The sequence below is a fragment of the Orbicella franksi genome, chromosome 13 (genome assembly GCF_964199315.1).
Source record: "Orbicella franksi chromosome 13, jaOrbFran1.1, whole genome shotgun sequence".
Taxonomy (NCBI): domain Eukaryota; kingdom Metazoa; phylum Cnidaria; class Anthozoa; order Scleractinia; family Merulinidae; genus Orbicella; species Orbicella franksi.
Genome location: NC_138157.1, coordinates 20,507,189 through 20,531,642, shown reverse-complemented (window position 1 = coordinate 20,531,642; position 24,454 = coordinate 20,507,189). Strand labels below are relative to the sequence as shown.

Here is a 24,454-nt window from a genome sequence, read left to right as displayed (position 1 = left end):
GGTGAAAACCTCTTTCGTTTCTTTCTCTGACAATGTTTCGCCTTGGGCATTCTTTTGGATAGCACTCGCACAATTTTCAAAATGGCCGCCTAGTAAGTCAAAAACACTCGAGCCAGTCCCCCTCAATCGCAAGCCCGCAATGTATTGTAGGCCAAATAATAAATTCACGATACCTTGAAAAATAATTGTCAGCGCCAATGAAAAAATAATTCTCAGTACCACAAGTAAAAAATAATTCGCAGTACCAGTCAAAACTAATTTGCAGTACGAGTGAAAAAATTCATTCGTAGTACCCACAAAAAATTTGACCTGACTAAATTAAAATAATTCAGGCTGCTAAAAAAAATAAGCAAACACCTCGAAAAAGTAATTTGTACCGCCGATGAAAATACACAGCAAGCTCATAAAAAGTAAAACATTGACTGAAAAAACTGACTTGTGGGGCAATTTTATTACTACAATTTTGACCAGAACGGGCCTCCATAAACTTGGCTACCATAAATTATTTATCTGTAAACGGCAGGTGGCAAAGGTGACTTCAAACAAGAGAAACATTCAATTGCAGGACACAATGCCTTTATGTGAAGAGTCCTCTCTGTCCGCATTCACACTATTGTAAAATAATTGCAATCGGTTGATTCCGCCTTTGAAACAAGAGTCTACCTAGCACCTCTAACCAGCCAGTGAAACGAGTGTCGCTATTAGCGACACAATGAGAGCTTCGTGTGCAAATAACGAAACCATGGATGTACTAGAAAGGATTCTTTCGAGAATATATGACGGTAGATATTAGAATCTAACGCTAGCAAATGCCAGTGAAGGAATGTCCTCTTGGTGTTAACTTAATACAATAATTTAAAAATACTCGCTGAAAACAACGTAATAGGTTATTGCACAGAAATGCAACGCAATAAAATATCTCCGTGTTTCTTTAGCCATATAATTTTATTTTTTCTTAAACTTACACTTATTTCTAGTTGACAGGAGTCTTGAGAAAAAAAGAAACGTAAACACTTATTTGGAAAAAACTGAGAGCAGATTGTCCATCAATATGACGTCTAAGTATGACAACATGTATACAACCCAGCGGTTTTCATCCACTGTCAAAACTAGTCCAAAACGTGTAGTGCAACAGACTTCAACCTATCAAAACAAACTTCGTTTTCTTAACCATGCCAATCGGGAACAAAACCAAACACATCCGCGCGTTTTCCCGCGCTAGGCACCGGTTGCACGTTTTCCCGCGCAAGGCACTCTTTACATGTTATGGCCTCGAGTTCTCATTGGTTTATTGTTATTTGCATTTGCTTTGATTGGTAAGGTGTCATTGCCTTAACCGATATCACAACAGTCATCAGAAAACCGCTGTAATCGTTTCTAAGGTTACTTTGGCCTTGAGTAACAAAGACAGCTCTGACTAGCTTGAAGACTGGCTCCCATACGTTCGCATGACAATTCAAGGAAATTCAAAAACGAACCTCATGGAATAACCAACACATTGCGAGCATGAATTCATTTTTGAGAAAGCAAGGGAAGAAACCTGAGACACACGAAACACGAACGGTAATTAAAAACGACTTCAAATAAGGTTTTGTTTTAGATGATGGCGTGAACAACTCAGAATAGAAAGAATGTCCATTCTTCTCCCCAGACTAAGTGCCTAGACGCCGACTGAAGGAATCGCGCAGCTCTGGTGACGAGAACGTTCAGCACGATTCTGGCATCTTTCAGAGGTTCCTTACAAACTGTTAACGCTCAAATCCATTGTCCCTCCGGAGCTATCGTGTTAAAAGCTTGATGTTCACTCTCCAAAATGGCGCGACTCGAGATAAAACAAGACCACTTTAGACTTGCCGACGATTTGCGGCCCCATGCCCCACTGGGGGCAATAAGGTTTGATCATGATGATGATGATGATGATGATGATGATGATGATGATAATGACGATGACGATTTCGTAAGAGCCAATTTCTGACATGGAAGACACTAAAGACAAAACAGTAAACTAAGACAAGCAATTTACTTCAGACCATCGAGTGGATGACATGGTTTCTTAAAAACAGTACACTCACGAGGTGCTTAAATCAACAGGCAAACAGTGGTGGGTTCACTCGCACTTTCCACCACTATGAGAGAAAAGCTGTTATTTTCAAGAACAAGAGGCTAAGCAGGATTTGCTAGTCACGATACACATGAAGAACTCGAACATATAGTTTTACGTCATAAGCCCACATCATATGCAGCCCAGGAACACCTCTGACGATAACACGGGATCAGCCAGTTTTTTTTTTTTTTTTTTTTACAGTCCTAATCAGGTTTCCGACCGATTGCCCAAACACTTCCATCAGTCGAAGAAGTGTCCAATTAAAATAGTGAGAATCCAGATTTCTATCACCAGTCTGTGGATATCACCATCTCGATGAACTTCGAATTTGATGAAATACTGCCAACTTGCACAGTTCATTAAAAATATATTCTTTGTTCGTATTGGATATATCATTAAAACTATCGGAAAACACCTGTAATTTCAGTTCTGCATTCAGAACGTGGATTGAAGCAATATTTTACTTTTCTATCGTCTTTTCAGTTTCTTTGATTGGTTTGCAATATCTCCTAGCTCTTGAAAAGTTACTCTTACTACATGTATTAATTATTTACAGTGTCACAGTCACTTATATTATCGTTCTGAAAAATTTTGCCCCGGCAATATTTGCCCCTTGAAATTTACTGAAAGCTTGTCATAAAACGTCTATTTAACACTGGCCCCGCAATCAAGCGAGATCGTTACGATTTGTACAAGTGTTCTCAACCACAACGTAACTTGGAGGACAAGGCTTCTGAAAATTCATGGCGCCGCCTGGCTCGTGATCGTCGGAAATTCTCGCCAGAACGCGCAGATTGTTCATGTTATAAACTCCAGGGAGGGAGACAAAAGCGTCGAATTTCAATGAAGAAGTTCCATTTGAGTCAAGCTGAAATCTCCTCGATGTTTGTCCTACCCAAGTGAATGAGCTAGGCGATGACCTGGGGTCCAGGTTGGTTTCTTTGTGAAAGGAAAGTGCACTGTTTTGGGAACTGTTGGATTCTCCTGACACTACTGTAGAGTTTCCAACGCTAGAGGGAAAGAAAGGAAGTTCAATTCTTAGCGATCAAGATTGCAAAATGAATCAGAGCAAACAGGAGCTGATGAAGTACAGCGCACAAACCTGGGAAGTAACTCCACAAACACGTCAACCGGTGTTGAACAACAGTTATGCAACAAAAGTTCCACAACGAGACAAGCCAACCTGGAAAAGAAATTTGTCGGTAAATCGCGAAATCATCCCAGTGAAAAGGAGCGCTTCCCACGACCCAAGTAATAAGATTGTTGACAGAGACAAATACTTTCTGATATTATCGCTTTTCAGTCAACTCCCCGGCCAAAATATACGAAGAAACCATCAATAATGATAACACCAGGTTACAAAGGAGAATTCGACCAAAGGCTTGATCTTGACGTCGAGTACACATGATTGCAGAAGTTTGTAGAATTGCAAAATCTTCACAGTAAGTCCAATTTTTTGTGATTGCGCCGCGCAAACAACAGCCTGTAGTCAATTCTTTTTTTATGCACGAGACAGTGTTTACTGGGATAGGATTTGGGTCGATATTAGGGCGGTAAGGCTTTGCACAAAATTAATTCCATCAACGAATCAATACGATGTCACTTCAAGGGTAGCATCGCCGAATGTCATCGGAAGACTCTCGAAGATTGCGGGAAGTGTTCCGAAGATTACCGGAAACCAGCAGAGGAATTCCGAAGATTGCTGAGGATACCATGAATGAAAACGAATAACAAGCTCTTAGCATGCTATTTTACCTGCTGGAGGTGAAATCGACTTGCAGCGATGCAGGATGCCGCAAAGAATACTTGACTAACAGCTCTCTGTTACTCACACCATCCAAAGGACTTGGTAAAGCTATTTCGTTTGAGGATGAATCCACCTGTGGTACCTAGGTGAGCACAAAAGCACTGATATGTAATAAGCGAATGTGTTTATCAGATACGTGGCTAAAGAGAAAGGAGGAGGGAGGAAAGGGGAGCGACTCAGGGAGAGGGAGCGATAGAGGATAGAAGAGGTAGAGAGAAAGAGGGAGGGAAGGAAAAATACTAGTTCCTTACCAGAGGTTGTGTGACCGCTGACACTGTTTCTGCTAGTCGGTTGATGTTCACGTGGCTCTGACCGTTGACAATTTGCTTCTGAAAGTCCTTGTCTATATACGAAGTCTGATGTTAAATAAGGAGAAAAATGGTCACTACTTGCTGGCACGATGCACTATACGCAAATAGCATACACCTTGAACACTTTTGACGCCAAACCGAGCATGATCGAAGACAAAGCGAACTTTCCCGAATATCAAGATATCCTTTTATGCCTTGACTTACGCTTTTCAGACCAGCTGTTCCTTAGACGCGACGAGTATTTGCTACCTCCGTATCTCCGCGAGCCCCAGTTTAACACCGTTGATATGGACATGATTTTTACTCGCGAGGTTTTGCCGGGTACATGAGCGTTTCTCCTTTGTTTTTAACGCTTTCTCACCTGCCAGAACACAATTAAGCCAATGTCCACTTGCGATGTGTCATCGACACTCGCGGATTCAAGGTTCTCGTTGAGTTTCCTTTGCTCCTCCCAAGCCTGTGATCTGAAGTAGAAGTCAACTGCTGGAGAGCACGAGGCAGCGATCTACAAATATAAAAAGAAAATGCAACCTTGAAATATAATACAGTCAAAGATAACCATATAATTAAAGTAATATCTGAAGTGGCCTCATTTAGAATTAGCCGGCTCACTATGCTACAGAAACATTTACCACCTTAATTTTATTCTAGAGTGGTTCCTACCTACAAGGACCATTCTGGCAACAGAATTAACCGGCCGTTTTACAGGGGTGGGTACAGATCGGGTGGAAGGTCACGACGAAACCGTTTAGCTGTTAGTGGCCGTTTCAGTGTTGTTCGAGTGTGAGAGACAGTAAGTCTCTAGTTATGGGTATGGCTACTATTTCTTACATGAATAACGACACATGATCTTTCTGTTTGATTTGTCGAACTGAGAAATGTTATTAAGTGACACCAAAACAACAACAACAACAGAGGAATTTTTCCCTATTATAAATTCTTGAATGAATTCTTACTTCATTCTCGACAAAAGACACGTGACTGAAACGGAGTTCGTCATCCGAAGAATTACTTTCACCTGTGGAAAGAAACAGAATTACGTATAAGTAATACGTTAATACATGTACGTTATAGTATATCACAAAATGAAGACACACTAATGTGACGAATACGGAGGCAGACAGGCAGGCAGGCAGACGGACAGACAGACAGACAGACAGACAGACAGACAGACAGACAGACAGTTGACGAGAAAATATCTGTATTTCCATTCGGATCAAAGACATGACATAGTTGTGAACATTTGGTGGCGTATCTAACCAACATCGAGTGTCAACGTTTTCCCCGTCTGTTTGGTAATTATTTTATTGATACCAATTCTGTTACCTTGGTACTTCGTTGCTTTAAATTGGACGATCACTGTCTCTCCATATCTTACTTTAATTGTACCATCTGTTTGACGTAATAACAAAGAATCAAGTAATTTTAACTTTTAAATAACGCGAATATCCTTTGACATACTTTTAGAGCTTGAAAATAAAATTTATGAAGCGCAGTTCTAAAATACCTTGCTGTCTCATTCAGGTTTTACAGGTAAGAGTCACCAATTTTCACTGAATTTACTGAGCTGAAATTACTTCTTATTTAAGGTGGCGTTTGTTTACGAAGGAAAAGGTGGCAGCCGGTATTACTGAATCCTCGCTTATTCAATGCAGTTGACAGTCAGTCATCAAAAGTGTTTATTATATGGCTTGTTCTTGTAGCCGACATAACGTGCGCTCTGATTGGCTAATTGTAGGGCATTATTCTCCCGTGATACCCACCGGCTGATTACGGGATTGCAAAAACAAAGCAAAAAGCCATATAATAAACTTATTAACCTCGAACGTTCGGTCTTAACGGGAAAATCTCAGACCGAGACCTTGCCGTATTGACCGAGCCATAGCGAGGTCCATACGGCAAAATATCTCACTCTCGGTTAACAGAGAGCTCACCCTCGGTTAAGAAGTAGTTAATACGCTGACCCGGGTGTGGAACAGTACATGTGACTGCCCGCTAGCAGACCGTTTACTTTTAACCTCAAGAAAGAAGTCTGTGCTTGTTAAGAAAGGTGTCCATTCGAAAGACTTTCGACGTACGCCTAAATGACGCATCTATTGGTAAACGCTCGAGTGTACCTGTCTTATGATGGCTTAGTGGCTGCAAAGTCCATTTTCGACTTGCACAAGACACTTGAACAACCGAAAATTCGATATGTTTTCTTGCAACATCACCCTACAGAACAATAGAGAAATATTAATACAGCTGAAAAAGAGACACATTACTGAGGGGGGTTGCCCGAGAGACAGTACACATGAGTTATGTAAAATGACAATTCACTGACCTGTACAAGACTCTCCACATCCAGTGCAATAATCAGCTGATTTTGATCCTCAGAACTAGGGAATAATTCATTCAAGTGAGAATAGTGTTTATCAGTTAAACATGTCAGTGCTTCAGACAAAAAATGTCTGCAAGCATGTCCTTGCATCAATCAATAAACTGCTCCTTCATTTCTTTATCTTTCTTCCTTCCTTTTTTTTTCTCTGTTCATTTGCCTATTATTACTGTACCCCATTCCGGAAAATACAGCCATTTTGAATCAGTTGATGAAAATAAACATTTACGATTATTTTTTTAAAAAATCCTAAGTCATTTGAGGTATTGTGTATATAATCACAGAGGAAAAGAACAGAAACAGTTGAAGCCAAGACTTGCTCACAGGATTTCCTTAGAGGTAGTCATACCGTTTGAATCCAAACAAACAAACAAACGGCAAACAAAACAAACCAAACCAAACCAAAACAAAACAAAACAAACCTGTTTTCAAGACCAGCGTGCCTGTTCCTTCTTGCAGTAGCACGCACGGAGACAGAGCTATTTGTAGTGATGTCAAAAGCATGTTGGAGAACTCGATAACTGAAAGAAAATGAACAGTACAGGAGATTAATTGGCAATACAGCCATGTCCGCGCAAATTTCCTCTGGGACCACAAACAGATTAACCCTTCAAGATGAAATGTTTCAATGTAGCGTGTCATACCTATGTACTCAAAAACTTAAGATATGGAGAAGATTTATGTGACCTTAGCAATGCAAATGGAAGTGTTATAAACCGGTAAATCTTTTAAAAAACAGTCGAGCTGTTGGATATATTGCTGCTACATGTACTGCACAATCAAAAGAAGGAAAGAGCAGGTAGACAAAATTGAAGTCTGTATTAATCTGATTGTACATGTATGGTATAAAGTGGAATCCACGGATTTCTCGAACCATCGATTTTCGAACCTCCTAGTAACTAGAACCAAAAGTCGCTTTCTTCACTTAAGTCGAACACTGAAATTTACCCCCGATTGTGCAAACGAATTTTCGTTTTCCTTGAAGTTTAAAAAAAAAATACCTGTTCCCTGCAACCCCCCTCCAACCTACTCCCAGGACTCTTAAACAATAATGGTAGTAGACAGTGCACTAAAGAGGGTTGAAACGATTCGATAATAGCTACAATAAGAAACACCTCACCTCATCAGGAATTTAGTTTCTGCTGACTGGTAATAAAACAGCACCTCGCGTTTGAATTTTCCTGGTTTCTGGTGACCGTGGATCCAAACTGGAAGCTTGGTTGTATAGCCAGGAGCAAGACTACCTCCTGAAATGGGAACTTCAGACACTCTCCTGATGTTACTCACATTAGAATTACATTTTACACTGCTCTGAGTAGTTGGATTATCCCTCGGTGTCGCCCGCGCGCCTCCAAAGGTGAAGAATTCAGGGTTGGGTGTAGCGATGTTGAGATTTTCAAGGTGACATTCACTGCAGTTCGTGAACTCAGCCGTGGTTTGCACCACCTCATTACAGAGAAGTTTGGTTGGAAATCCACAAAATCGAACCTGTGAAAACGATGGCTGGTTAGCATGATTCTTAGAAGCTTTACAGATGTAAGTCATACCTACACGTAGATCAAGCACGAGAAACTCAACAATAATGGTTTTGTAGACTTAGAATTTGGATTGTTAGTGTTTGGAGAGAGAGGAAAACCGGACAACAAGGAGAGAATCCCTCGGTACAAGACCTAAAACCAACAACAAACTCAACCCACTTATGAAGCTGGGTCGGCGGTCCTCGATTCAAACCCAGGCACAGTGATGGGAGGCAAGCACTCTCATGCATTGTTGCACCACCCAGTCCCATTACTAAAGCTGTGTAAGAAAACAAAATCTACAACTGCTCTATATATTCCTAATTATTTTTTTTAAGCTTAAGAGGATTACTTCCAGGAAGCTCATCACCTCAAGTAAAGGCATAGGCGCCACAACATCCAGGTTAAGACGATTGTCCAGGCCATGCACCACGCTTGTCTTCTCTGCCTTGGTGTTGTTCAGTCTTGGACCCTTCAGCACCAGGTCCAACCTTCCCAGCATACTGACAGTAGTCATGGCAGAGGCTGCCGCAGCAGGGACGGAGAACTTCTCGTCAACTGGGCCATTAATGGCCACGCTCGTCAAGCTGTATTTGATGGCTGTGATGTGAAGCTGGCCTGTCTGGCAAGGGGTTACAGTCAGATGGGCCTGTATAGAAAAACAGAAATTGTTGTTTAGCCATTGTGGTTTGGTGTGGGCAATCTTTATTTTACCTGCTGCAGATATGTCATTTGCGATCTCGACAAAGCTCCCGCAGCACCAGTACAAAAAGCAATGTATCAGTTAAATTAAGAATATGTATAGTAATATTTACAAGTAACAGGCCACTTTCGATATATTAAAATTCAGCTTGATGGTGAGGCCTACAGGACACAAACAAAAGAAATGAATAAACATGGTCATTCAATTTCCTTTGTTTTCGTCCTCTAAGCCCCGCTGCCAAGCTGAATTTTAATGTATTGTCAACGTGAACCGTGTACCGATGTTAAGTAAAGTTAGTTCTCTGCATTTTGCACACAGATACATTACTGTACATGCAAACAGCATGACGAAAAAGAAAACTATGGCGAGGCAGGGTAAAACATCAAAAACATGCACGTAACAAAAATAACATTTTACTCAAACCATCAGCCAGTACATGTATAACGTTTATTTTACTTACAGCTTTGGTTTCGTTTCCACAAATATCAAAACTCTTGATCACTTCTGTTTTGACAACATCTTCCCTTGGGGAAAACTACAGTGAAAAGAAGATCATGTGGTGAATAAAACAATTTACAATTACCAAATAAAACTCTGGTTTTCGGTCAACTTTAGAATGATGACTTATAACAGCAGTAACTAATCAGAGCTAACCTCATTAGAGATGCTGTCACTGTTGTCTTCAGGAGTGAATTCCCACAGTAACAACAGGTTTGTCAAATTCAGTGGAATCTTCAAAGGATTTTGCAGGACAACTTCAACTCCAACAGTTTCTGAAAGAGTAGAATAAAATTACAATATACTTTAACAATGTTGATATGTCATTTTTGATCGACCACTCAAAGTTAACTGTGTTACTTCGACTTCTTGTATGGTTCTCTCCTATGAAAATTCATAAAGCAATTCTCAAAATGTCACTGCACGTCATAAGAGATCTGTACATAGCACAGAAGGTTGGGCTTGACCCATGTCAACAGAATGAATTTGGGAAGTAACTGCAGACACATTGGGTGCTTACCATTTAGCCAAAAATCCGCAAATTTCGGTTAAAAGTGGAATAGAACGGAAATTTTCCGGGAAATCCGTACGGAAATTGTAGACTACCTCCTGAGGTAGTCCTCCATTTCCGTTCAGAATGGAACGGCGGAATTTGCTACATTTTCCAGTTTCCAGTCTCTCATCAGCCGCAAACAATAACGGGAAATCGATTTGTAAATAGTAAGCGTCGTCTCGCTCGGTTGGTTGTTGATTTTGGAAAAAAACCCTTATCGTTATTCAACGGTTATGCCAATCGGTTTATTCCGACAAATGGTAAGCACCCATTATCTTGTTTGTTTCGACATATTGGCTGGTTTGACACCTAGCACTTGTTAAACACACTTTACTTTGGTGAGCGGAGTTGAATATTGAACGTTAATTGAGCACGTAACGTAACTACATTTTACCCAGTACTAACAGAGATGGCCTTTTACTAGACAGTAAGCCTATCAAGACATCAGTGCTTACTACAACTCAGTACAAGTAATAAAACATACCTCTAACAACACACAGGGGTCTTGTGCTGTTATCCGTCTTTGAGCTTAAACACGGTACGTGAGGTCGAAATATAGGCGGCAAAGGAGTTCTATTAACACTCTCGTAAGCTTCCTCTTCGAGTTGAATCCATCGCTGAGCCAGCTTTGGGTCAAATTTATCCTCAAAAGAAGCATGTCCAACTGAAGCCCAGCTGTTATTTTTTGCAATTTCATCATTCACGCCAAACGTTTGATTAAAAAAGTTGTCCTTGGTTTCAAGTGCACTGTTCACCACTTTTCTCTCAGGGTGTTTACCTTTAAGATTGCTATGTTGATAGCAGGGTATTACCCTTGTCAAATCCTGATCAACCATGGGTAAAGGTAACACAGGAAGTCTGCTCATCTGCACTTTTTCCTTTTGTCTGATGTCTTTCAGTTGCTGGAAGGAAAAGCGAAATGTCTCTAGGCAAATGAATGTCTTTGAGCAAAACTCACACAGAATTGTTTATGGTGCCAATGTTCAAGGAATTGTGCTGGTCAGTTCTAGTTCATTATGCCTCCATAAATCATTTGCCCTACATCATTTACATCAAATGATGCCATCAATATCTAATATAAGTAAAATTCTACCAGTATACTAATGCAAATGCTGCCATCTGATTGGCTGAGCTACTCGTATACGATCAGGCATTAGAGTGCAGTGGCTCTCGGTCGTCCACGAAATGCGACGTTTTTATCGTTTTTCCGAATTTTTGGCAGAAAGTTTACATGTAAATGGATAATTAAATTCCTGAGAAGACGAAAAAAAGGATAATGACGGTTTTTTGACCGTAAAAGCTTGAAATTATTGAGTTAACGGGTGCGCGAGCGTAAACACCTGCAAATTTACTAAGGACAATTCAGTACGTGCGATTTTGTTAAAGCGTAAAGTTCAATAATGCGTACAAAAATAATTGGAAACCGTTACTTGCGTTAATTTCAGTTAGAATTCTACTAAAACAATTAAATTATTGATTCGGCCTTCGGCTTCATCAACTATCACCTCATAGAAGTCTCGAGCTCATAATCTAATTGTTAATTAGAAACCAGTCAGCTGTTTTCTATTAGAAATCCGCAAATCTGAATGGCTCTCTCGTCGTTTTCTCATTGGCTGATAGACAATAATCATGCGCCCCGCTTCTTAATTTTAGGCTTAAAAATACACAAAATTGCAGGTTTTGTGTTGTACATGTCATTAAGGTTCTACTGAAACAAGCACACTACTCGCCCTCGTTTTCTATGAGCGATAGTCAACTTGGCCACATCTCGTCGACTATTCACTCATAGAAAACTTGGGCTCTCAGTCTAATTATTAAATATATTTATCCCAACTATACAATGTATGTTTGTCAGATTAATGTTGATTTCTGATAAAATGACTATCGTGCTAATGAGAAGATAGTAAACATAGTAATATACAAAAGCTAACCAAATTGTCCTGAATAGCATTCTCACACATTCCAAATACCTTGAAAACAAACAGAAATTCCCTGAGGTAAGAAGCTTGTTGTTCTGGTGCTTGGAGACTTTCATATTCTAACAGTTGTCTAAAGAATGTTTGGGCATCCTCTAATAAGCGAAGGTTAAATGACTGACGGCCAAGAGTGAAGTTAATGTGGTCCTGCAAAAACCAGAATTCATGATCAGAAATTAGTTTCAGATTGTCTTATTCAAAACAACACCTTATAATCTCACACCTGATTGGCTATCAGCAAGCCTGATGGCATGCAAATAGGACATACCAGCAGTAAGCTTCACTATCTGTATCACAGCCTGCATAGCAAGCGTTCCCGTATGAAGAGCTTTCCTGCATTCTGGCCGTGCGTACATTGGAACGAGAGCAAAAACCCGGCGAAGCAGGGGGGTGGTGGTCGAGTTTTTGCTCTCACTCCAATTTACGCGCAGTCAGAATGCGGAAAAGCTCTTTGTAATGGAACGCTTGCTATTCAGGCTATCCGTATCACGCACATACACGTAACTGGTCAGGCAGCATACATCTCATGGGTGTAATCGGACAGTTTGTGTCAGTTTTTCCTTGCACTTTACATGTATTTCAGACAGATATACTGCACTTTAAGGTGGCTCAAAACAGTTTCCAGCACTTTTCAAGGCCTAGATTTTGATGAGTTACTGTTACCCCTCTTTATCAGTTGATACTACAATCAGGCCCAATCATTGGTGAACACAATGTTATCATTTTCCTGACACAATAGGGTTACCATAGCAACAGTACGACCTGCTAACAACAACCTTAATCTTAACTTTAACTTTTAATAACTCCAAAACAAGCTTGGTGACCCCCATTTTTTGCTATCAAATTTTAATGAGCAGGATAAGATGTACATGTATCTTTTGGCAAAGTTTTAAAAACATTTTTACACGGAGTTCAGAGCCACCATTAATTCATTTTTTCAGTCACCAATACTCAATTCTGACAATTCATTCCTTTTACCATTAGCAATAGATTGGACAAAATATGATGAAAGAAAATTACTAAAAGGAGTCTTTGTTGGTATTATAGTATAATAGCGGAGCTCCGGCGGCCCGAAGGGCCGCCAAGCGGAGCCCCATACTCATACGGGAAAGAAAAGGAAACGCATGAGTTGATTTTCTCATGGTTATCATGGCTAGCGGTATTGCTCGTGGGCGCGTACGCACGACGACGACGACGACGGCGACGGCGGAGTTGCCCAACATGGCGGCCATACTCCAAATAATACGTTGACAGAGACATGCAGCCGTGGTTTACCGTGTACTTCCTTGATATTGGACATCCATGTTATGATCAATTGACACCTGTCAATACAAGGTATCCGCTGACCAGTATCACGTGACCATATCGCGGGCTCAGGTTTACAGCTCCTCGAGTTCACGTGTTTTCTTGAAGTTGACCGCTGACCAAGCGCTGGTTATCGATTGGATCGCGGGCTCATATTGGGTTAGCTTGATGGAAACAGGGCAGGATTGCTCGGAAGCCAGTTTACGCTAACCCAGGATTAAAAGTTAATCGAATTATAACTTTTTCTTCTATACAAATGTGTTTTGCTGTTTTGTTTTGTGTATATAGTGATTATTAAAACTCAAAACAGAAGGCCAAACAATATACAGAAACCTCACCGCAAAGTTACAAAACTCAAATCAAAATTCTACCTTTTTCTGGGTTAGCTTAATTGGGCTTTGAACAACCCGGCCCAGGAGCTACGCTTTTAGGCTGGCCTAAATCTATATATTAGTATCATGTACCTGAGCAAGATGCCATGATTTTCCATTGTACACGTGAAGGGCTTGGCGATAACATCTCAAAGAGTGCTTTCTCTGTTGATAACGGGAAACAACAACCAAATGACTGTTACAGCACTTTTCACTTGAATGTCACCAGTAATTTGCATTTGCTTTGGTTTGGTCAGTTTCATTTGCACTGGGTGAAGACTTAAATTAAAAAAGACAGCTGCAAAAACTGCTTTATAGTTTTTCTTTCTGTCATTAGATCATGTACTCATCACAAGTGCAAAGTTCTACCCTCTACCCAGCTTTCATGTAAATTAACAATAACCCATAGTTAGCCTTAATGCCATCTGTAGTAACACATACTGTACTTTGAAAATCCATTTCAAGAATTACAGTACTGTATTGCAATCACACAGGTTGTGACTGTCTTACCTGTGCTGATTTGCTATAGCGATGACCTGCCAAAATCATGTTAAAAGCATACTTGCGGATCATGGGTGGGTCACTGTGAAGAAAACAATGTCCTGCTTGTTCCAGGAACAGAGCACAAAGAAGATCAGAATCCTGTGGAACAAACCAAAAAGTTCAAAGTGGCATCTTTCACTTTTAAACTCATAACTTAAGATATGACTTTAAGTTTGTTGATCTGCCTTGAAGAAATGTCCACCTTTGAGATGTGACTTTTTTGGCCAGGTGTCCCCATACAGGTAGGTCTTAAACAAAGGCCTTAGTGAGGTGTCTACATGTACCTTAGTGAGGTACATGTACTGGCATTCATGAATATCTTCCTTAGAGAAACACTAGCCCTCTATCTTTGAGTTGGCTGCTGTATGCCTTGAGCAAGTAGCAGGTACCTTTTGAGAGGAGTCCACCTAAGAGAGGTGGTACAATAACAAGAACCCAAAATGGTCAAATGCCGAAAATAAATGAGGGGAAGAGATGCCGCAAACTTGCCATAAACAAAGGTTAGGTGAATTTTATTCAAAATAATGCAAACATTGTCGATAGCTTTTCTCACTTTTCGATTGGCTACTTAAAAAAGTCCATAAGATCTCATTGGTTAAAAAGTTGACAGTTTGACAGCTGAAAGCTGAACTTGAAAGCTTGCATAAACTAAAATTTTATCCGTCTGTACTCTTATTGATGATAAAAATGAGCCAATCAGCGTGCAAGGAATTAGACAGTTATTGTAAAATTTAAAAGGTATCAGCCTAATGGAAGCATCCACCTCAAACAAATGCTGGCCTTTGAAAGGTGTCTCCAATAGATGTACGTTTACTTGATAGAGCAGTTTGTACATTACCTCAGCAGTCATTCGCATGAACTGCATAGCAGCATCAAGATAAATATTTCGTGACTTGAGTGTTTCAGTACTCAGGAGTGTGGCTCTAATCGCAAACTGGTGCTGTCTGCAAACAAGTTGACACCAACCCAAATGATAAGTATTGCACCCATGTGGAATCTCCCAATTGAAGTACACTGTACAAACTTCCACATATTGTTAATTTATTTGGGTATAATTCCTTGTGCTAATATGACCTGTGGCACGATCAGGCAAAAGTTACTTATCAAACAACCTACTAACATCAAATAAAGTATGTAACGTATGTGATGTAATGTAAGTTGGTCATACACAGAGGCTTAGTAACAATCAAAATTACAGGGTACATGTATATGTTACCTTCAGACCACAAGAAACATGATCAAATAATGGCTGAACTCAGATTGGAACAATTTTCTTATCTGATAAAAGGCTAAGGAATCAATGTTTTTTTTTAGTCATCTTGGGTTGGATTTTGCTCTGTATCACTTGGAGTACTTCTGCCAGTGAACATTGAGCAGAATTAAAGTTCAACCCCACTGAACCATCTGAAAAGTTATTAAAAAACACTTCCACATTAACTAAACAATACCTGCATGCATTGAGGTACGTGGTGATGGATGTTTCCATGTAGTGGGTGGGATAAGGACGTTGATTTGAAGCCATGAATGCTGATATGGCAGCCATTTCCTAATAGAAAGGTAAATCAAAGGATATGCAGTAGGGCAACATACATGTAGATGTAGGTGGAATCCAAACACCAAATCCAGAAGATATTGGGACTGATGATAACACAAGATATACAGTATGAATAGACTGTGCTAAAACAGACCAGTCACTGTGCTTATGATCACCATTGATCCCTTCATGAACTTACCAGTGCTCCAGCAAAGTAAAACCAAGCATGCTCATGGTTGAAGTCTCTCTTGGCTGTATGGTAACTGTTATAGGCAAACTCATAGTTTTGCACCAAAAACGCCAGATCCCCCAGCTTGCGCTGAAACAGCTCTGGTGAGTCATTGGTATAGCTGAAAGCAAACAATAAACAAAATGTGTATTAAATATGTACATATGCATATTTATTAATTATTAAGATATTTGCAGATAAATTTCATTTCATATCTCTCTGCAGCTCACATTATTCCTGGCACCAGACCAGAGGCTAGTCCAGCTGGCTTTCCTCCACCAAACCACTTCTTAGTTGCACTGAAGATAGAACGATGGAGACCCTTGCGGGAAACAATCTGAATGTTCAAACAGATGCAAAAACATGTAATTTAACAGCTGTAAGTAAATTATCCTTGGGAGATTACAGTTAGCTACAAATTACATGTACCTCAATTCATCTGTAGTGCTCTTACCATTCTTAAACAAAATGATCCAGGTATTCTATAGAGGTTCACCTCTCCTGGTGGCAGGCAAGTCATGCAATTTTAAACCATTGTTCAGCAAGGACACTTACATGTACAAAAGAGATGGGGTGTACTTATCTAAAATAACATGTCTGCAGGCAGGTTCTAATTTGCTCTGATCAGTAACAAACTAGTGTACAGTGTATGCATGGAAAATGTGTTCTAAATAGTAGCACAGGTCTACATGTACAATGTAGATTGAATTTAACTTGAAGCAATCTTTTGCTCCTTTGGTAAGAAAATTAGGAGAACTTTACTCTCCCTTTGTCAAAGCTACAGTACCAATTTCATGAACTAAACTCTGTTCACCCAGGTGGTTCAACAAATCAAAATACAACACCTGATCATTAAGATATCTCATCAGCTTCTCAATATACTGTAACAGTCCTCTATAACCCAACTCATGAACAAATATCTTGATCCTGTCATGATCACTCAGACTCAAGCACAATCCATGATTTCTTTGCGTTGTCATGCCCCTTGTGCCTCCAGAGAACTGCCGACTGGAGAAGTAGCGGTAATGACTTGCGAGATGATGGTGGTGTTTTTCATTCTGTTTTGTAGCGAAATTTTTCTCTGGTTTCTCATTCATCAGGTCATCATCTTCAGGTACTGGGCCATCATCAAACGTCAGTGGACCAATCAGAATTGGACCTGAGCTACTACGAACTCGACCTCCATCTGTCTCTTCATTAACTGCAGCCTCTGGGTCAAAGTTTTCATCAACAGCACAGTTTTCAGGGTCATCTTCCACAGACTGGGCATCTGCATCGACTTCGTCATCATCCCAGTCCTTGCCGAAACAAAGCCACATTTTCAAGTTAGAGAGTAGGATGAGAGGGGAAGAGCGAAGGACAAAAGGATTACCTGCTCTTTTACTTGGATTCTTATTACACCTTAAATAAATTTGAAAGTCATGTTCAACTTCAAGACTTCTGTACACATTGCGTGTACATGTACATGCATATAATAATATCATTCCTTTTCAACTCGTTCCTTTTCAACTGAATGACACAGTATTTTCTCTGCATCATTCACAAAGCCATGCAAACAGTGCAGTACAGTACTTTGCAAATAGAAGTACAGTGTACAATGTACTGTACTTTGCTTTCACAGGTAATCATCAGCAACTTTTCTGTGGAAAAGGCCATTCTTTGGCTTTTCAATCAGTGCATGAGCGACATCTCTATGATTTTAATGTATGAATTTTGTGGTGACATCCTCCGTTTTGTTAGCTACAAAATCAGGATGTCTTGCTATGTTGGTCAGTGAGTGGGAGGGAGGAAACACTGACAATACACTAATGAGTTGGAGGTACAATGAGGAAACTTACCAGTGTGTCCTCACTAGTTGGTATGATAAACTGACTCCAAGGATCAGGAAGGTTAGGGAGTGGATTGGAACCTGTGTTATTAACAGAGTTGATCTGTAACATGTGACAAGCATGTGTACCATACACAGACTTCATACTCTGGTAAATAGCCTCTGCCCTGCAAGACAGAAAATAATATATCAATAAAACACATTTATTTACGTATGCTGTGACTGAATGGTGGGAAACCATCTTACTTCCACCATTTTGAAGAGAACACATTTAAACAATAAATAATTGACCAGGGCCCAGTTGTTTGAGAGCCAGTTAATGCTAACCCAGGATTAAAAGTTAATCGAAGTACATGTATCCATTTTTCTTGTATAAAAATTCTTTTCACTGCTTGTGTTTTGTGTAGTTTGAGATTTTTCAAACTCAAACCTGAAGGACAAACAATATAAACAGAAAACAGCACACAAAAGTTACAAAACTGAAATCAAAATTCTCACTAATCCTGGGTTAGCTTAATCGGGCTTTGAACAACCCGGCCCAGGTTCATTTCCCCAGCCCTCAGCACTGATCAACTTGCCTCCCATGCATCACAGGGATAGACGTATCTTTGCTATTTAAATCAACAGCACATAGCTTACAATTCATATTGCAAGAGAACTTCACGGAATTTTAGCAGGGTGCCCCAGAAATACATGTACTTCAGACCCATTTATAATAAAGTGAGAGTAATAAGAGCATTTTATCCTGGCTAAGACAAAATATTGTACATGTCAGCACCCACAACAGACTCAAACTCTGGACATCTGGACTTGGATTCAATACTAGCTAACTACATGTATTGTACTTCCATGTTCGCATATTAGTGTATACAAATTGTTGTAGTGTCACTTTACGGACATGTATGTATCTAGTAGTCATTATAATTATTGCAAATTGCATTTGGATCAGAAACAAGTCATTATGATTATCATGGTAAAAAAGATAAATTAAGCTAATTACATAACCACAGGATCTTACTTTGATTCCTCGCCAACACTGACGTCATGTAAAAGTAGATGATATTTAAACACAGTATTGGTAAACCACCTAAAGTGGCCGTGCTGTTCAGACTGCTGTTCCATCTGCTGTGAACTCATGGTAGCAAAAGCATTCATAGGGTCAGGATGGTGTGAAGATACAACAATCAGACCTTCAATAAAGTCAGCTGTCAAGGAAAATAATTAATAAAAATTGTTTATGGACATTGCCTCAGTCATATCTTTTGTTGGGATGGTCCTCCCTGTTGCTGATCAATCAAAATGTCCTTCAATCCAGTTACATGTAGCAGAGTGCACCACACCATTGCCACTGCCATCACCATCTTCAAACAGAATTATATTATATCAAGTCATAGTTTTTGATGGGGTTAACTAAAAACTTCCATTAAGTTATGAAACTGGACTAGATGTAAGTTATAGTACCCAAATTCCCCTTTCATTTAAAGGCCAATACAGGAAGCATCAATTTAAATCAAACTGTGAAAAGGATACAAGCTAAAAAGTGCCTAATGAATTCATGATCAGATGGTTTCACCAGCTGAAAGAAGCAATCTCGAAAGGCCTCAAACCAAGGTGCTGAAGCTGTCAAAGAATGAAAAAAAAAAAAGACAACAAAAGCTTCATCATGTTCATGTACTGCATGGGGCTACATTACATACACAGTGATCAAAGAAGGTTAAGAGGTTTTTATGTGGCTAGGTAAATGTAATTTACGCTAAGTTGAACTGAAAACAACTGCTGGCCAGCATTAGCCCTCCTTAATGCAGGACAGTCTACAGGTTCTGCAGGGAGGCTCAGAAATTTACAGCTCTCCTGTTGACATCAGGCTGTATATTGAGTACAGCAAGAACAACAAAATCCCAGCTCCATCATAAAGAGCTGACAGTTGTAGAGGAAAACTAGTTTTTTTAGAGAGGAGGTTTCACTCTAAGTGCAGGTTCTGGGACCTTGTTCACATGAGCACAATGAGGCCAAAGTACAATCTACTTGTAAGAAAATGTCTAGATTATTTCTTGTGGTAAAATGAATGAGGTGATAGAGTTTTAAATACAATGTACAGCTCTGATGTACATTTCTCCTACCCACCTCTTGCCTGAGCTTCTGGGGTCAGGGTGCTAGGGTCAGTGTTAAGAGGCTGTGTTCTCGACACAACTTCACTCAATAGTTTGTTCACAACATGCTGAGGAGGGTGCGTGGCAGACATTTCAACCAGTCGTATGCGCCAGTTTTTCACAGAGTGGATGACACCAGAAGGGTCTCTGATATGAGCTGTAAAATAATAAGATGTACATTGTCAACAATGGTAACGTAGTCAACAATAGCAATTACTGGAAAATGGCCCAAAGAAAATATGTGCACTGATCATTTTAACATTGTGGTTTTATTAAGCAATTAGATTATGAGCTCGAGATTTCTACCATGTGATAGTTGATGAGGGCACAGCCTGAGGTCAACTATCACACATAGAAATTGAGCGCGAATAATCTTATTGTTTCAGTATAAATCTACTAGTCCTTCGGAACTTTATCTAGATAATTTTCACAGACACCTTGAAAACACAAAGAAGCGGCTGTCATTCTGTTAACAAGCACACACTGCTACGCTAATTGGCAATCAGAGAACGACATTCGTCATAGAACACTAGTAGCCAATCAGAGAATGGCAAGTATCAGAGCTTAGCCAATCAGAGAACAGCATTTGTGATAGAATGCCAGTAGAAACTCGGAACTGGTACAAGCCGTTGACGTAAATGCAATGATGAGTAATCAGGAGTCATGTCATTTTAAGTCAGTTGACAAATCAAAGCATTAATAAGTACAGTCAAACCATCACAATGGCCACTCTTTTTGTCTGAGCTGACGGTCCATACATTCACTCTTATTTTTAACCTCTCTATAATGGGCACTTTTTTGGTCCTGGCCAAAGGTCCATATATTCACTCTTATTTTAACCTCTATACAACAGCCACCTCTCCACAACAGCAACGGCCACTGAATTGCATCCCAACTGCCAAAATAGCATCTCAACAATGGACAGATAGTCAATGATTGACAAATGGTGTTTATATAAACTGTCTAGAAACCCCATTTCTTATTGCAAAAGGTCACCAAACTTGATCTCCTGGAGTTAGTGACAACAGGCGATAATGAGAGGAGGTCCAGATAAGGAATCCTATTAGATACATGTAATGAGATTGAAAATTTACACCCAAAAATCACTCAGTGGTGAAAAAGTCAAACTCTCTGCTTTTGGCAGTAGTCCCTCCTTCACATGCTTCTCGCCCCCAGGAGATCGCATGGCCATTTTTTCTCCCGGTTTTCTTTCACATCACCCTCAATGGACTAAGCAAAAGAGGGACTTCTCGTAGTCTACTACAACAGCCACTGTCCTCTGTCTCCAAGATGGCCATTGTGGAGAGTTTTGACTGTGACACAATATGTAAAAGAGTAGTTACATTGTATTTAATAAATTGGTTGAGAAATCAAAACACTTATAACTGAAACTCCTGCTCTGTGTCCTTTAGTAAGTCAAATCATTTATACATGTAGATCAGTAGAGACCTTTTCACCACTGGATAAACTTTATCAGTTTTCTGTTCAGCAGTTTTGGTCTCCTGCTTTGCGCATCACATCAGTTGCTGGACAAATTGCAACAGAAACATATGAAAAAATTTAAAATTCAGATGGGAGACATGCATAAGCTGTACCCCCCACCCCCCTAACAGGGTAAATCAAATTTGATGATTTTAAGATTTAATCTTAAGCTTGTGACCGGTCTGCTTAACATTGCATTATTACTATGAAAAGAAATTCTCTTGATTACTGCTACGAACTACAGGCTTAGGTACAGTAGCTCATAAACTACAGTAACGCAAGTAGATATCTTGTACTGTTCTGAAAGTTACAGTGTGATATCGCGCCCATCTGTTTCATTTTGTTTCATAGCGGAATTCATAACGGAATTCTTGCTGTTTAAACGTTAAAATAATAACGATTACACAGCACGCACAAATAGCATTCTTAAAGATGCGCGCTTGAGAAAGCAGCAACAAATAAAAATAAAGTTATTACTGAATCAACGTAATAATTTACGTTCTTACGAGCTTAATTGCTTCCGCTTTATTGTACATTACCAACTTGCAAGGATATGTTTAGCATTTTATTTTATCCGACTAATAAATTACTAACAAAGCAGTCAGAGCAATCTGATAAGACTTCAGGATACTGTTATCTTAATGTAATTACCTTCACTTGTTAGATGGCAAAACGGACGCACCATTTCCACAAAACTCAAGTTGTTCTTCTGGCAGACTTTTTCGGCATCTTCGCTGCACATAACAGCGACCATAGGGCAAAAGGCGCTCTGTATAAATTCAAAAGCGCTCTGCGTGCACTGAGCCATCGCAGGTAAGTGGTGTGCTAACGTTTCCAGAAAGGTCCGTACGTAAAATCAAGAATTTTCTGCATTTCGAAGGAGTATAATCCAGGTCAAAATGATAATCGCGGTAACCTGTCTTCCGTCCGCCATATTGATATTCAATACCACCACTGCGCACGTGCAAACTTACTGACCCATACTGCATTGCGAGTAAAAGTAAATAGGTCTGCAAAGCATGCACGAGAAAAGCGGGTAGCCTGAGCACCGGGCCTTCCTTAGGAAGGGAAGAGGGAGGGAAACTGGAGGAAGCGGAAAGAAAGGATCACTGCAAATGAAAGGGCGTGTGAACGACCCATGAGGAAATCAAAATCCACAAGAATTACTCTCATCTTCACCAAATCTATTAAACCTACCTCGTACAAGACCAGAAAATCTTAGGTTTTTCAATTTGAGATTCGATTCAAATTCCAAAACACGTCTCCTTGAAAAAAAAAAAACATCCCGGAGGAATAATTTTTAGTGAATCAATAAAAGAGTTGACACCATCCTAATTACAGCGAAAAGAAATCCTCTATACCTCCCCCATCACTCTTATACTTGATTGCCACTTCTTCCACATATAACAAAGAACTTTGCCAATTTTCAAAATTATTTCCCCCTATTAACTACGGTGACTGGAAGGGTTTTATTTTAACAAAAAAACTCTTCGGCCCCTATTATAAACTTTGGGAGAATCGGTACAACATGAAGAATTCATCTCTTTCTTGACTTATATAGCTGTATCGAAGCTGTAGCACCGGCCATCCTATAGCGTAATTTTCCTCTTAGAGGTCTAAACGCTGAACGGATTTTTTTCTATTTTTTCTTTTCTTTGCTGTCTAAATACAGTACGTACAAGAGTAATAAGAGTCAAAGCGACGGCGAGAACAGCAACGTCGTTCCCAGGTTCTCTCAACCTGAGAACAACGTTGAAAACTCCTGGGAACGAGGTTGTGAAAAAAGCCGAAACAGGTTAGAGCAAATAGGCCATTTCCCAGCTGCCTCTTGCCTCTGTGTCAAAACGAGGTCTCCGTGCGAAACCATTCATATGAAATGCGTTTTGACTACAGGTTCATTTTCATGCAAATTAAGCACATTTTCATATGAAAGGTTTTACGCGAAGACTCGTTTTAAATTGAGTTATTGGTTAAACCGCAAGCTCAAAGTAAGGCGGCTCATAAGTTCTTTGTTCCCAATTTCTGCGCCTCAAAGATCAACACAATCCGAAAGGCTGTCAAACCGCAGACAGGGCGAATCTTTCTTCGCATTATCTCTTCAAATTTCATTTTATGAAAACATTTGATGGTTACATTTGTCAGCGTTTGCTAATTAAGATTTGGAATCAGCGAAAAAGGCAGCTGGAAATATGGTATAAGTTAAAATTAATGATTATACGCTGGTCATTAATGTCAGTCCCAGCGCAATTTGTGAATGATGGTCCCCTGATAAAATAAAACTTTAATATTTACAGCCATAAAATTCCCAGGATACGAGTGTTTTTTGCGCTTTAAATGCACTATTTTAGCTCCTTGTGTCAAACCGTTTACATTATTTTCTCGCCGAGAAAACATTGCAAATGATTAAAGATAAAACTTTTTGAGTAAGAGTCAATGCACAAATAACATTTTCAATTTTTTCTCGTTAATTATTTGCCTAGCAACTTTGTATGTATAATGTATCTTATTTTCTCCTCTTTCTTAGAGCATTTTTATGCTTGCTTTTACTATCAAAAATTTAAAGGCACTGGACTTGAAATATTTAAACTCCAATTATACTGACACTCCTGTAAAGAAACTGAGAAAGTTGGCAAGGCTTACTGGGTTAAGTTTTAAGCACGGATAATGTCGAATATGTGCACATACAATATTTATTTTTTCTGGATACATCTGCCTTAAAAGTCATAAAAGGTCGTTATTTTTTCTGAAAAGCAGTTAAAAGGCTATATTTCGATCAATTTACACTGGAAACAGAGTTTTCGCATTGCCAATTTTAGTCCGAGTGTAACAGATTTATTGCCTTCAAGGCTAGAGTGAGATGTTACAAATACCCTTGTTGGATGTTGCCCGCTTAGAATTTATTAAGGCTTTCAGTCTAAAAAGCGTCTTTGGAAGGCAATATTCATTGTTTGGTAACAGAGATTAGCGGAAATTACCATGTTGCCGTAGAAACCACTCTCGCTACACAAGAAAAACTCTGTTGCGATTAAATTTTGAGCACATCCATCTCTTCTCCAAATTTACATAACTCAAGTTCGAATTCATGAAATTTTTGTAGCCGTTATAAGATAAATTTGGCAATGCATTGCCCAAGGTAATACACCAAACCGTGGTCAATAAAATCCCT

At 39.6% G+C, this 24,454-nt stretch overlaps 2 protein-coding genes across 2 annotated transcripts in view; one reads left to right on the top strand and one right to left on the bottom strand.

Annotated features, from left to right (window-relative positions):
• The window catches only part of LOC145465995 (thiamine-triphosphatase-like), a 295,791-nt gene extending 276,809 nt beyond the window's left edge, over positions 1-18,982 (top strand). The window contains exon 2 of the transcript XR_014041760.1: positions 18,972-18,982. The gene's annotated coding sequence lies outside the window, so the exon portion shown is untranslated. The remainder of the gene's footprint in view (positions 1-18,971) is intronic.
• Positions 492-23,217, bottom strand: LOC145465957 (trafficking protein particle complex subunit 8-like). Its single transcript, XM_081449727.1, has 28 exons — positions 21,940-23,217; positions 19,781-19,963; positions 19,187-19,276; positions 18,675-18,846; positions 17,667-17,823; positions 16,674-17,126; positions 16,059-16,165; positions 15,799-15,949; positions 15,514-15,611; positions 14,904-15,009; positions 14,033-14,164; positions 13,616-13,687; positions 11,841-11,993; positions 10,355-10,772; positions 9,474-9,592; positions 9,280-9,354; positions 8,487-8,765; positions 7,720-8,087; positions 7,022-7,120; positions 6,546-6,600; positions 6,340-6,436; positions 5,549-5,614; positions 5,179-5,240; positions 4,584-4,727; positions 4,163-4,267; positions 3,860-3,993; positions 3,207-3,287; positions 492-3,114 (listed from the first exon to the last, which is right to left on the bottom strand). Exons 1-28 carry the CDS (start codon positions 22,094-22,096, stop codon positions 2,772-2,774), a joined length of 4,476 nt encoding a protein of 1,491 aa, XP_081305853.1. The 5' UTR covers positions 22,097-23,217; the 3' UTR covers positions 492-2,771.
• Between the last annotated feature and the right edge of the window lie 1,237 nt (positions 23,218-24,454).

What these genes read in the sequence shown, in the direction of transcription:
- LOC145465957 (XM_081449727.1), bottom strand. Translation starts at nt 22,096, where the DNA reads ATGGCTCAGTGCACGCAGAGCGCTTTTGAATTTATACAGAGCGCCTTT. An exon ending in TTGCCATCTAACAAGTGAAG is followed by an intron (nt 19,964 to 21,939) that starts GTAATTACATTA and finishes ATTATTTTACAG; the next exon opens with CTCATATCAGAGACCCTTCT. An exon ending in TCATGCGAATGACTGCTGAG is followed by an intron (nt 14,165 to 14,903) that starts GTAATGTACAAA and finishes TTTGTTCCACAG; the next exon opens with GATTCTGATCTTCTTTGTGC.